This window comes from Vulpes vulpes, chromosome 4 (genome assembly GCF_048418805.1).
Source record: "Vulpes vulpes isolate BD-2025 chromosome 4, VulVul3, whole genome shotgun sequence".
NCBI lineage: Eukaryota > Metazoa > Chordata > Mammalia > Carnivora > Canidae > Vulpes > Vulpes vulpes.
Genome location: NC_132783.1, coordinates 85,145,454 through 85,159,151, shown reverse-complemented (window position 1 = coordinate 85,159,151; position 13,698 = coordinate 85,145,454). Strand labels below are relative to the sequence as shown.

Below are 13,698 nucleotides of genomic sequence, written 5' to 3'. Positions count from 1 at the left end.
TTAATCCCCTTCACCTATTTCACCTCCCCCCACCCCTTCCCCTTTGGCAGCCACCAGTTCGTTTTCTGTATTTATGAATCTGTCTGCTTGTTTATTTTGTCTTTTAGATTCCACATATAAGTGAAATCATATGGTATTTGTCTTCCTCTGTCTGACTTATTTCGCTTAGCATAATACCCTCTAGGTCCACCCGTGTTGTTGCAAACGTCAAGATTTCATTCTTTTTTATGGCTGAGTAATATTCTATACATTGGGTGATTTTATGGAATGTAAATTTTACCTCGATAAAGCTGTTCAGAAAAACAAACCCACTGAAAACAGAAATCAAAATGTCACAGTAAATGATGGAGGGAAGTTGGGGTGGGAATTTAACTTAAAAATGAAACAAAGACAAGAGGGGACACCGGAGCACTGAATGTTCTGTTTCTTGATCTCATTGTGGGTTACAGTTTGTGAAAATTCATTGAGCTGTGTTCTTAGGTGCAGTTTTCTACACGTATATTATGCCACAATACAAAGTTTTAAAAATGGCATTGAGGGCCTGGGAGGGGCCAGGAGTGACCCAATGATCAGCTACAGAAGTTGAAAGGTTATTCAGAAGCTATACAGCTGTTCTTGGGTCCCCATGAGATTTTTGCCTCTCTATTACCACTATTTTACAATAACCCCCACTATTAGAGCTGGCCGACACGAATTTCTTACTATGAAAAAGCCCCACTAAGAGACCCACGCCGAGAGTACCAAAAATGGCAGCTCTAAGAGGGCTGAGAATTTGGTACAAAGCTGGACCTCTACCGCCCAGAACAAGCCCTGGCAGTACAGTAGGGCCACGTGAACAAGCGAACAGATGGATGAACAGAGGAACAGTTGGAAAGGAAAGGAAGTGTAGAAGGACAGATCTTCAAAAACTCATACATTGCTCCCTGCAGCCCAACCCACATTTCCACAGGGACGGGGACAGAAATGATGGGAGCCCAGAGTATGAAATAATGCCCTGGGAATGTGAGGAGCGTGGGGCAGGCGAGGGCACGTGAGAGCGGGGTCTGGAAGGATGGGTAGGCATCTGCCAGGGAATGAAGGCAAGGGAGTAGGACAGACAGACAGAAGTACGTTGTTGCAATGGAGCCTAGTGGTCTTCGGAACCCTGAGAATGGTCACGGGGCAGAAATGCAGGGTGAGAAGGAAAGGTGAGAGATGAGGCGGAGTGAGCCAGGAGTACGTGGGAAGGGCCATCTATTCCCAGGCAGGACATTTAAACTTATTCCTGCAGGAATCACAGCCAAGAAAGGTGAGATTCACTTTTTAGGGAGCTCATTTTGGCCGGAGCAAGAGGAGTTTGAATTTATGGACCATCCACCCTGTTGGTATTTATATTTCCTTGCCTCTGTGCTCTGTGTCTGTCACTCCTTCTCAGCATTCTCTTCCTTCTCTCTCTCTCTCTCTCTCTCTCTCTCTGCCTTCCTCCCTCCCTCTCTCTCTGTCTCTCTCTCATGTGTTTTCTTGTACAGGTCTCTCCTCTTTATGTGCTTCTTTCCATTTTTTCCTCAAGACACTATCCTTTGAAGACATCCCTCCACCGTCTCCATCTCATCTGTCCCAAACAACTTTCCGATTCCATCTCCAGGACTCATTTTCGCCAGGACCCTAGTCCCACCCGGGCTTGGTTGGGTCCTTCGCAAACAAGTAGCTCAGGATTTCCTCTTGAACAACAAGATCTTTGGGGCCTCTCCAGTGCACAGACAGGACATCTGGAAGAAGGAGCCACCCTCTACTGGGCCCAGAGAAAGTGAGCCACCAGGTCCTGAGGCCTACATGGAACCAGTGAACTGGGGGACAGCACACTGTCCTCTCTGGCAGCCTGATGTTGCTCACAACATAGTTGGTGCCAACAGCTCTGAAGCCTCTGGCCTTCCAGCCTCATCCAGGAGAGCCTACCGCCTGCTTGCTCTCATCACCTCCCACCTTCGGCTCTGCAGTGACTCCTGGTTTGTGCCCACCCTCCCCAGGCACAGGACCACTGGACCAGTATAGCGCCTCCTCCAAGCCCATCCTGCGACTCCTCTCCAGGACCGTTCTCTCCCCTGGGACAAGAAGGTCAAGCTGCTCTTCTAGACATGACCTCAGAGATGTGCAGCAAGGGCCCTGGCCCAATTTATCACCAGGGGGCTATAATTAGGTTTGTTAACATACAGTCCAGTGTAGTCTTGTTGACTAGGAACTTAATCACGTTACTATTGAGTTCCTGTACGCGTTGCTTGGGGTGACTGTTTTACTTGTAGAGTTATAGCCAAGCCCAACGGGAGGAAATTAGCTTTGGACACAAGTTTGGAGGGGGGGGTTCTTTATCCTCATGACTTTGTCTCCCTCCCCCCCCTTCCATGTGAAAATATTTAGCAAACAGTGACAATGATGAAAAACAGTAGGAAACAAAATGTTCTACATTAGTATAAAACATGAAAAATGCAGCAAGGACCCTTAGCGGTACAACATGTGTTATGCTGGCTGGCAGTCCATTAGCTCTGATAGACATTTCACTTACCTAAGTCAAATATAACAGTCTAGTATTCATTAATATAAGAAGGGGCTGTGGAATCAGAGCTACCATCTGGCTGGGCCGACAGAATAATCTACAACTCATGATTAGGTCTAAGGAGTGGGGTTTCACTTTAATCTTTCTCATTGCTCGAAATTTCCATCTGCGCAGTTCGGCACATCATTTTTCTTCAAGACAAATGTGCTGTTTTTCATGTTCCAAAATTAGATCAGAAGAAAACGATTAATCATGTCACGGCCTGGGAAAGGAAACAAAGCTCCGATATTCTGCAGCTCTCCCCCCCTCCGTCCCCTCCCTCTCCCCCCCCCCCCAGCCCCCCGCGGCCCGCCCCTCCCCGGCCCCGGACGGTTGCAAGTTTTGCTTTTTTTCCCCAACCTCTGGGTTTTCAGCACAACTTTCGAGACGCCACCGCCAGCCGAGAGGAGGGGGGGGGGGGAGGAGGGGGAGGAGCGGGAGGAGCGGGAGGAGGGGGAGGAGGGGGAGGAGGGGGAGGGCGCCGGCCCGGCCTGCGGGGCAGCGGGTGCGGGGCAGGGGGGGGCCGGGACCCCGCGCCCCCGGTCACCGCCCGGGCCGCGCCGCACCCGCGGTGGGGGGCGCGGTGGGGGCGCGGCCGCTCGGCCCCGGAGACGGAAGGGCCGCGAGCCTCCCGCCCGCGCCCCCCGCCCGCGGCCGCCACCGTCCTGTCAGCCGGCGCGCAAGTCATAACAAATCCCTGGCGCGGAGCTGAAGCTGAGCATTTGCCGGAGCGTCAGGGGGATGATGAATGACCCGCAGGCCTTTGAAGTGCTCCGCCAGTTCAGCTGGGTCCGCGGCGCTGACAGAGAAATATACACAACAGCGTAACCAATAATGAGAACATTAAACATTCCTGCGCCCTGACAGGCTGACAGCAAACCCGGCTCCCATCAATCACCGCGCAGATAGAGCCCTGACACCCGCCCCCCGCGCGCCCGCGGTCACCTTGCCCTCGCCCCGCGCGCGCCCGCCCGCCCGCCCGCCCGCTCCCAGGCGCGCCCCCGCGCCGCCCCCCTCCTCGCCACTCCCCGCGCCGCCCGCATCCTCCCCGCCGCTCCTCCCCGCAGCCCTCCCCACTGCTCCCCGCTCCTCCTCACCGCTCCTCCCCTCTCCCGCTCCTCCCCACTCTTCCCTGCTCCCTCCGCTCCTCCCCGCTCCTCCCTGCCGCCCTCCCCCCGCCGCTCCTCTCCAGTGCTCCTCCCCGCTCCTCCCCGCAGCCCTCCCCGCTCCTCCCCACTGCTCCTCCCCGCAGCCCTCCAGCTGCTTCCCGCCATTCCTCCGCTCTCCTCCCCGCCGCTCCTCCGCAGTGCTCCTCCCCGCTCCTCTCCAGTGCTCCTCCCCGCTCCTCCCCGCCGCTCCTCCGCGCTCCTCCCCGCAGCCCTCCCCGCTCCTCCCCACTGCTCCTCCCCGCAGCCCTCCCGCTGCTTCCCGCCATTCCTCCGCGCTCCTCCCCGCAGCCCTCCCCACTGCTCCCCGCTCCTCCTCACCGCTCCTCCCCTCTCCCGCTCCTCCCCACTCTTCCCTGCTCCCTCCGCTCCTCCCCGCTCCTCCCTGCCGCCCTCCCCCCGCCGCTCCTCTCCAGTGCTCCTCCCCGCTCCTCCCCGCAGCCCTCCCCGCTCCTCCCCACTGCTCCTCCCCGCAGCCCTCCCGCTGCTTCCCGCCATTCCTCCGCTCTCCTCCCCGCCGCTCCTCCGCAGTGCTCCTCCCCGCTCCTCTCCAGTGCTCCTCCCCGCTCCTCCCCGCCGCTCCTCCGCGCTCCTCCCCGCAGCCCTCCCCGCTCCTCCCCACTGCTCCTCCCCGCAGCCCTCCCGCTGCTTCCCGCCATTCCTCCGCGCTCCTCCCCGCAGCCCTCCCCACTGCTCCCCGCTCCTCCTCACCGCTCCTCCCCTCTCCCGCTCCTCCCCACTCTTCCCTGCTCCCTCCGCTCCTCCCCGCTCCTCCCTGCCGCCCTCCCCCCACCGCTCCTCTCCAGTGCTCCTCCCCGCTCCTCCCCACTGCTCCTCCCCGCAGCCCTCCCGCTGCTTCCCGCCATTCCTCCGCTCTCCTCCCCGCCGCTCCTCCCCAGTGCTCCTCCCCTCAGCCCTCCCCGCTCCTCCCCGCCACCTCCTCCGGCGGGTCCCGGCCGCCCGGGCTGCCTCGGAGGAGCCTCGCCCGCGGAGGTCAGCGGAGGCCGAGGCCCCTGGCCCTGGGCTGGCCGCCGCCGCCGAAGCAGCGCCCGAGTGCGAAGCCTTCCCCGTCCGCGCTGACGCTCTGTCGCCCTTAACCGGAGGCAAGATAACGACGGAGGCTCGGAGAACCCGCCTGGAAGGAAGGCTGGCGGCCCCAAGGGACCCCCGCGGGACCCCCACGGCCCGCCCCCGCGGGGACCGGCCTCCCCAAGTGGGTTGATCCGACGCCATCTGGCTTCGGAGCGGCCGAAAGGGGCAAACAGCGGAGACACACAAAGGTCTCTTCCTTTTCCTGCGGCAGGAAATGGAATCTGCCCAGATAAAGCCTTTGGAGGGACCTTGGCCCTGTTCCGCAGGAGCCCTGCTGGCCTCTCAGCCCCTTTCTGGACACCCCCCCCCCCCCCAGGGCTCCCCGGAGAACTGGGTTTTAGCCACACTTTCCCCGGCCAGGCCCGGCCTCTACTCCCACCTCGAGGACGAGGCGAGTCATTTCTCCCCACGCCCAGCCCCACGCCCCGGATTATCCCTGCCAGGCCCACAGCCCACGCAGGAGCCAAGAGCTCAGGGCAGAGCCCTGGGCCAGGGGCAGTGAGAAGCCAGGGTTCTAGTCCTACCACGGGAACTTGAGCTCGCCAGAGTTTCCCTGTACCTCTATTTCTTCATCCACAGGAGAGTGGAAGCCCCGACCTCAGGGCCCAGGTCTCTACCTTCTCCAGATGCAAACGGTAATTTTACTCCTTTTGTTCTTGGAACTTCCTTCCCTCCCTCCCTCCCTCCCTCCCTCCCTCCTTCCTTCCTTCCTTCCTTCCTTCCTTCCTTCCTTCCTTCCTTCCTTCCTTCCATCCTTCCCTGGCTTTGGGGGAAAGACATTCCTTGACTTTTCAGAAAGTCGTGAAAAACGCGCCGCAGCCTCCACAAATGTGTCCAGAGATGGTGAGTGGTAGACGGCCGGTGCCACACCCCTGGGCATCCAGGGACCAAGGGTGTTAGAAGGAATCTGGCGGGAACCTGGGGGACGAGATGGAGAGGCAAGTGGAAACCTACCCTGGAGAGCCCAGGCTTTGAGAAGAGGCTGGATGGGGACACCTCAGGTGTGTCTGCGTGCTGGTTTACGGGAGCCAGCTCAGCTGTGAGGAAGAGACATCTGCTCCAGGCTCTAGACTATCTTGTCCTTTCCTTTCACCCACCTGGAAAGCCCAGCCCTGTTGTCACCACCTCTAGGACAAGTTTGTTCTGCTTGTCCTGGCCCGCAATGACCTTGCCCTTCTCCGAGGTCCTGTAACCCTGGCCCAAATGAGCATCTGGCCTGCCCAGCTGTACTCAAAGCTGCTTGGGACAGGGATGGTGCCATGCTCTGCCCTTTGCTGGGTTACCTGGGACTGGCACAGCATCTTGTTCTAAATTGGCCGCTGCACTGAGGGGGGCACTTGACGGGATGAGCACTGGGTGTTATTCTGTATGTTGGCAAATTGAACACCAATAAAAAATAAATTTATTATTAAAAAAAATAATAATAACTTGGCCACTCACCTACAGCCCCCTTCTCTAAGGAACTGCTCCTATCAGACCCGCTCAAGGGAAAGACCTCAGAGGCCATGTTCCTACTGCATGTTCACCACAGCTGGATGGCCCAGTAGCGAACACCTGTCCCTGCAACCAAGCGGATTCTCTCTTCCTTGAAAATCTGAATTCAAGCACAGGTGGTGTTAGGCTCCTAAAAGTCACTAGCGTTTGGGGTGGAGGCAACCATTTTGAGCCGTGGTAGATGCTGAGGAGAAAGGAAAAGAAAAAAAAAAAAAAAAGAAAGAGAAAGAAAAGCCAATCTTCAAAGGAAAACAGAGAATGAGGAAGTGGGCAAAAAAGATATGAAATACCAGATAAATCCAGAAGACAGCAGGACTTCAATTCCTGACTTGCTCATTCCTGTCCTCTAAGGCCTTATTATACTGCTTCCTGCCCTGGGATGCCTGCCAGGCGGCTGACCACTAGAAAAGCTCTATGACCCAGACCTGGACAATCCTTCTATCTTTATGCCTGCGAAGATTGGCCCAGGATAGGCATGTGACCTATGCTAGGCCAGTCAGAGTCCTTCCTTGGGATTTTATATACTGATTCTGAAAGAGAGATAGTGTCTGTTCCTTTTATTTATTTTTCTGAAGATTTTATTTATCTGAGAGAGAGAGAACATGTGAGGGGGAGGGGCAAAGGGAGAGGGAGAAGCAGACTCCCCGCTGAGCAGGGAGCCCGATGCAGGGACTCTATCCCAGGACCCCAGGATCATGACCTGAGCAGAAGCCAGATGCTTAACCATCTGAGCCACCCAGGCACCCCTACCCATTTCTTTTAGATTGAGACTTCTAAGGCTAGGACCCCGGAGCTCGTACTGCTTTGGCTACTGCGATCCGAAGAAACAACTTAACCGTAGAAGCAAATGATGCCAACCAGAGCAGTGGAGTCTACTAAGGACGAGTCTGATGACTTCTTCAGGCCCCTGGAAGCAAATGATGCCAACCAGAGCAGTGGAGTCTACTAAGGACGAGTCTGATGACTTCTTCAGGCCCCTGGATCCAGTCAAGCCTGAATCCCACTCTACCCTGGGCCTTCACAGCAGGTGAGCCAATCATTCCCTTTCTTGCTTAAACTAGTTTTAGTTTTGTTTTTGCCACTTGCAATCCAGAGAGTCCTCATACTGGCATTCAGGGGACATGTCAATTTAGGAGGATTCACCTAAAATCAATAAATCCTTTTACTCTTTTTCTTTTTCTTTTTTTCTTTCTTCTTCTTCTTTTTTAATATATATATATATATATATATATATATATATATATATATATATGACTAATACTCTGCTGAGGCCCATATGAAGCCTGCAGTGAGCCTTTTCTCCTCCTCTCTTCCTCTCCAAGTCTTCCCCGTGATGTCACCCGTCCTGCCAAGACAGACCCAAGTGATGTACTTCTAAGCCTATCAGGAATGGTAATTCTCTGGCCCTGTGGTTTGTCCCCACCCCCAAGCAAGAAGGGGACAGGCATGGTGAGCAATCAGTGGTGGGCCTCCCACCCAAACGGGCCTAAACTTGTTTGGCTGTCCTCCCTGCTAGACTCACAAGAAAAGCCAGAGCTTGGGCTGAACCCTGGTCCACCTGAGACAGGTCACAGGGCTCACGCTTCAGACACACTTTGCCCTCAGTAGTGCTTTGGGACCAACCATGGGCCCCTGGATATTCATCGTCATTCTAATCCTGCTCTGAGGAGAAGACTCCTGGACGAGAGGTAGCATGGGAGAGCTTTCACTTTGATTTGAAGTGAAAAGTGATTAGAGCTGTTCAGTTGATAGCAAGCTTAAGGGAAGCCAATCTTGTGTGCTGCGGCCACTTAAAAAAATTGAGCCAGGAAAAACTGACATAAGTGAAGGTGATGAGCAGTGAGGGGACCTGGTCATTGAGGAACAGGGAAAAGTCCTCAGGATGGAAACATGACGACTCCATCAACAGTGAGTGGGTTGGCACATGCTTGTTCTCCAGGAAATGGCTGTGAAGGCCCCAGGCAGGCACGGGCCGGACGCAGTTAGGACTCAAGAGTATGAGTTTCCTTGGGATGCCTAGTGGCTCAGCAGTCAGGACATGATCCCGGAGTCCCAGGATCGAGTCCCACATCGGGTTTCCTGCATGGAGCCTGCTTCTCCCTCTGCCTGTGTCTCTGCCTCTCTCTCTCTCCCTCTGTGTCTTTCATGAATTACTAAATAAAATCCTTCAAAAAAAAATGTATGAGTTTCCTTCTTTCTTTTCTGGTCCTCATTCCCCAGGGGAAGGACCAGTGCCAATGAGCTTTGCAAGGAAGCAGCTTTGATCACCATCTAAGAATTTTCTGACAATTCAAACTGTGCAGCAATTGGAAGGGACCCCTGTTGTAAGGTGATGATCTCCACATCATTACAGGGATGCAAGAAGAGACTAGATCATTTCCATGGGATGCCGTAAAAAGAATCTCTAAGTGGAGTGTAAGCTGGGCTTTTAGGCCTTTTTTTCAATTCAATGACTTTTGTACCTCATTTGTTCCCTCTGCCAAGTGGGCATGAGGCTCTGTTTGCCATGGGACCTCCTCATCTTCCTAAATGTATGGGTGGGGCAGTTGGATTTTCCAAAAATGTGGCTGGTTATACTTTCAGCAATGGCCTCAACAACATCTCCTATCCCATAAACTCCTTTTGCAGTATCACCTTGCCTCTCCCCGTGAAGAAGCTAATTTCTTTCCCATTCACTGTGCTGGCTTGTGACTGATTCCATGAATAGAATGTAGCAGAAGTGACACTGCATGACTTCTGCACTAGACTAGAAAAGGCCATGCAGCTTCTGGTGGCTCTCTGAGGTGCTTGTCCTGGAATCCAGCCGCCATGCTGTGAGGAAGCCCAAAGTAGCCCCTGCAGAGAGTTCATATGGAGAGGCTCGTGGAGCTTCAGAGCCCGGCCAAGCCACGTTCCAGCCCACAGCAAGCCTCAACCACCAAACATGTGAATGAAGGCTTTTCCAGATGATTCCCCCAGCCTTTGGGTCCACTCAGCTGAGGCCCCCGGAGACAAACCATTCTCACTGTGCCCTATCCACGTTCCTGGCCCACAGAATCTGTGACACAATAAAACGGATTTGGGGTGGTTTGTTATATAGCAATTGTACTCTAACGGGAGGGGCAAGATGGGCAGGAGGCTCTCAGGGGCCTGTGGGCATGAGGCACGCCTAGGGCTGGGACCCACTGGTGGCTTGGTTCTTACCCTCTATTGTGCCTCAGTCCTCTCCCCAAACTGGCCCTATCTCCAGCCAGGTTTTTTCCCAATTCAAAAGCTAGGCCTTGTCCCTCACACAAACAGGCCTTGTCTCCACCCCTCCCGGCCTCAGACATCCACGCAGGCCCACCAGGCAGCAAGAAGTGTTAGGGGTACAGGAGTCGTGACCACCCCCACCAGGCCTCCTCCCCGTGCCCTCTTGTCATAGCCTGGGGACAGCAAAGTTTAGGGGAAAGTGCTTTCTGTTCTGTGACTCCTATTTAGAATTCCACCCATGAATTCAAAATTCGAGTGACTATCCCCTCCCTATCCAGACCCCTGTTTCTTCCGGGCAGGCATTCTACATTATCACAGGCCTCGAATCCCTCCCATACCCTGGGCTGTCCCAGGGCCCCTCTGCCAGGATGCAGGAAGCAGGCCGGGGTGCTGGTGGCAGCATGTCCGAGTGTCCGTGGTGCCGTCTGTGACTGGTGAGGCGGGGAGAGCCCACTCGGAAGGCAAGGTTCAGCTCCTTGGGAAGGAGACAGACTGTTCATAGATGATTCGCTGGCATCTCTGCTTGGAAATTAATGATTCAACAGGCTCTTGCTGGTGCTGGAGGATGGCGGGTAAGGCCCCAAGGGTGGAGCCCAGTGGCACAGGCCTGTGTCGCAGCGCAGCGCCCAGCGTCAGCCTGCAGCCCCAAGGCTCCAGGCCCAGACATGCTCCCCTGCTGTCTTCATGCCCCACCTGCCCAGCACTGCCAGGGAGCCCTGAGCCCTGGCCCGACCACAGCCGGAGCCACCCAACTAGAACCATGGCCAAATTTCTGCAATAACCACTTCTGGTTCCTATAAATAAATAAATAAATAAACAAACAAACAAACAAACAAACAAATAAAGAGAAAAGATTGTCCAAACATGACTGTGGCTCTCCTGAGACAAGTCCTTCACGGGGCAGCATCATGTGCGTCTGAACCCAGTGCCCCCACACAACCTTGCTTGCGGGTGCTGCTGCTAGCGTCGCAGTGTGGGGCCAGGCCGCCGTCACCTGCTGTGGAGACGTCATGCCTCCTTGCTCTGCAGGGCGTCGGCCTCCTTCTGGCCAACACTTCATCTGACCGCGCACATGAGCGGGCCGGTGGCCCACGCCCCACCCATCCTCGCACCCCATCTGGTCAGCACAGAGTGGAGCACATGTCCCGAGCTTGGACAGTCGGGTTCTTCCCAGGGCTTTTATTTATTTTTTTTTTAAGATTTTATTTATTTATTCATGAAAGACACAGAGAGAGAGAGAGGCAGAGACACAGGCAGAGGGAGAAGCAGGCTCCATGCAAGGAGCCCGACATGGGACTCGATCCCGGGACTCCAGCATCAGGCCCTGGGCTGAAGGCAGGCACTCAACCGCTGGGCCACCCAGGCTGCCCTTCCAGGGCTTTTAAACTAGACCAGGGATAGATATCTCGTCCTCTGTGGGCACTGATGAAGAGCAGCTGGGGAGAGAAGGATGGGACCAGAGAGCAGCAGGACCTAGGGAAGGCGCCTTGGGTCCTTACTTGGTTGCGGGCCCTGGGTCCACTCATCACCGCCCTGCTCAAGCCTCGTGCGTCCAGCCTCCCCTCAGGAAACCCTGGGTTGCGGGCAGGCCGGACCCTGGCGCGGGGGACAGGACGGTAGGTAAGGGGACGGGAGGCCAGTAAAGTGAACAGAGACAAGCCCAGGACAGGGGGAGCGAAAGGTGGATTGCAAGGTGCTGGAGCCAAGGGGTCAGGGAGGGGGGTGGTGCGGCATGCACCAAGCGGGGAGATCCATCTGTCCCCCAGCTCAGGGGACGGGGACCGCTGAGAGATGGAAAAGAGATCACCAGGTGCCGGGGTTCAGACACCATGGCCGGGTCACCCGGAGCGGGCAGCGGCACCAGGGCAGAGCACCCCGGCCTCCCAGAGCCAAGGCCAGAGGCCGCCCCACGGGGCTCACCCCCAGCTGTGCGAGGAGAGGACCAGGCCCCCTCCTGCAAGGACCAGAAGTCCCCCACAGAAGGGCATTTCTAAGCCACTCGGGCAGAGGGCACGCTTTAGTCCCCCCGTTGGGCGTGCACTGTCTCTCCGTCCTCACTGTCTCCCGTCCCCACTGCCTCCCGTCCTCACTGTCTCCTGTCCTCACTGTCTCTCCGTCCTCACAGCTCCCTGCCGATGGACACTATTGATCACGCTCACTTCCCAGTAAAGAAAATGGAAACAGAGAAGCTAAGCAACCCGTCTCAGGTCACAGAGGTGGGAAGAGGTGGCTTTCTACCCTAGTCTCTCTGGCTCCAAAAAACCGGAAATTTAAGCTTATTTTGTGGCTCCAGGCTCTTTTTGAAAATAGTTTTATTCCTAATCCTGTGGCTCTGGTGGCACCTAAAAGAACAGCCGATGCAAATGAGGACAAAGAGCTCACGTGGGGATCCCTTCCTGGCCCAGCCAGGGCTAGAACTCCGTTCTCTAGGCCGCCTCTCAGGTGCGCTCTGCATTTCCCTCTGATGGAGAGAGGCTGCCCTGAACGAGTGTGATGTTTTCCCTTTGCCCTCGGGTCCTCCCAGGGGAGTGCGGGTCAAAGTGTCATAACCACCAGCTCTTCAGGAAACCAACCAACCAACCAGCACAAGGCCTAGCCTGTAGCATTTGCCACTGGCCACCATGTAACTACTCCTACCCTGTCAATTCCAAGCTGCCAACATGCTGTCCCTGAACGGAACTGGGGGGAGGGTCCCAGCCTACCACTGCCCCCGCCCCCCAGACAAGGGAAGATTCCAGAGCTAAGTTGGTGCTAAGTGCAAGGACTTGCAAATCAGCTAACAGTCCTCCAGCAGTTTATCAGGGACTCCAAGAGGCTCTGAGTGGGAGGACTGCCGCCAGCAGAAGAGTCTGTCCGTGATGCTCTTGATGCCAAAAGACCAGGATCCACCAGTGTCATTAAAAGTTTAAATGGTTCAGAATGAATTATGGAAAATTTGGTGTCGTGGTTTAGAGATTGGACTCTGAAGCCAGATGGTATTGGGTCCCGTCCTAACTAGCTGTGTGACCTTGTCACATAACCTATGTGTAAAATGGGGATGTCACCAGGGCCAAGGGAGTTATGCGGAGTACGAGGACTCCGATGAGAAATGTGACCCCAAAGCTCTCCACGCAGTGCCTGGCACATACTAAACCCTCATGAATAAAATAAAAAAATAAAATAAAATAAATAAAAAATAAAAATTAAAAAAAAACCCTCAAGAAGTATTGGTGGCCTGTTGAGTGTGGCATCTCATGATACTTGTCACATTTCTTTAGCTCTTGCTTTAATTGCGTCCTCTGTTTAAAAATCGGTAATCCCGGCTAATATTTATGCCCAGGTTTTCTAAAAAGTCATTTTTTTTTTTTAAGTCCGTTTACCTGGAAACAAGAGGCTACCTTCCCCTTAGTTAACCACACCCATGGAAATGTGCTGGTGTAAGTCAGAAGCCAGAGAGCTTGGTGGCAGGACAACCTTTGGGGCATTAGCCTTACGCGCCCCGTGCATGGACGGGACGCTAATCCTAGCCCTGGGTCCTGACTCAGGAGCGTCCCATCCAGCCTGCGAAGGGCCAGGGAATGCTCCGAACCTGAGGCCGGAGTGGGGCACTGGGGGGATTCTGTGTCCCTTCTGTGCTCTCCTCCCTGATCCCCTCTGTCCCCTTCCCCGCCCTCTCTCCGGAGCAGATCCCAGCCCATCTAGCTGTCTGTCTGTCCTCAGGCCTCTCCCCACCACTCCGCGCTCCCAGACTGGTTTGTTAGGGCCTGAAAATGAAGATGTTTCCCCTCAGATGAGCACATTTGCAGAAGGTGTGTCCGAGATCCCCCGGGCTGGGGTTGGGCGGTCTCTCGAGAAAGTTGTCCCCCACCACCACCCCAGTGGGCCATCCTCACCCAGCCCTTCTTCCCCCTCTCCCTCCAGCGCCCCCACCCCACTCTGCTTACTTATTGGAGGAGTAATAAATATTGGGCCGACAGGCCCTTCTCACAGTTACAAAGCCTACCTGTAAGCGAGCTCAATAATTAGCAGTCCTGAAGATGATATATGACTTTCATTACCCTCTGGGACTGGAGACTAAATGAGGACAGAGCTAATTGCCGTGCAAAGCAGTTTGGCATGAATGAGAAAAATGCAGGCCCTGTCTCCTGCCAAAAAAAGGGCCCTATT

The 13,698-nt window shown here is 55.1% G+C and overlaps 1 protein-coding gene and 1 long non-coding RNA gene across 2 annotated transcripts; one reads left to right on the top strand and one right to left on the bottom strand.

Moving 5' to 3' along the window:
• Positions 1–2,640: 2,640 nt before the first annotated feature.
• Positions 2,641–2,990, bottom strand: LOC140598455 (uncharacterized). Its single transcript, XR_012000883.1, has 2 exons — positions 2,930–2,990; positions 2,641–2,792 (listed from the first exon to the last, which is right to left on the bottom strand). It is a non-coding gene; the product is annotated as an uncharacterized lncRNA (long non-coding RNA).
• Positions 2,991–3,317: 327 nt separating this feature from the next.
• On the top strand, positions 3,318–8,493 carry LOC112924694 (uncharacterized). Its single transcript, XM_072757282.1, has 3 exons — positions 3,318–3,393; positions 3,822–5,462; positions 5,623–8,493. The coding sequence occupies exons 1-2, from the start codon at positions 3,318–3,320 to the stop codon at positions 4,955–4,957; spliced, it is 1,212 nt and encodes a 403-aa protein (XP_072613383.1). The 3' UTR covers positions 4,958–5,462; positions 5,623–8,493.
• The last annotated feature ends 5,205 nt before the right edge of the window (positions 8,494–13,698 follow it).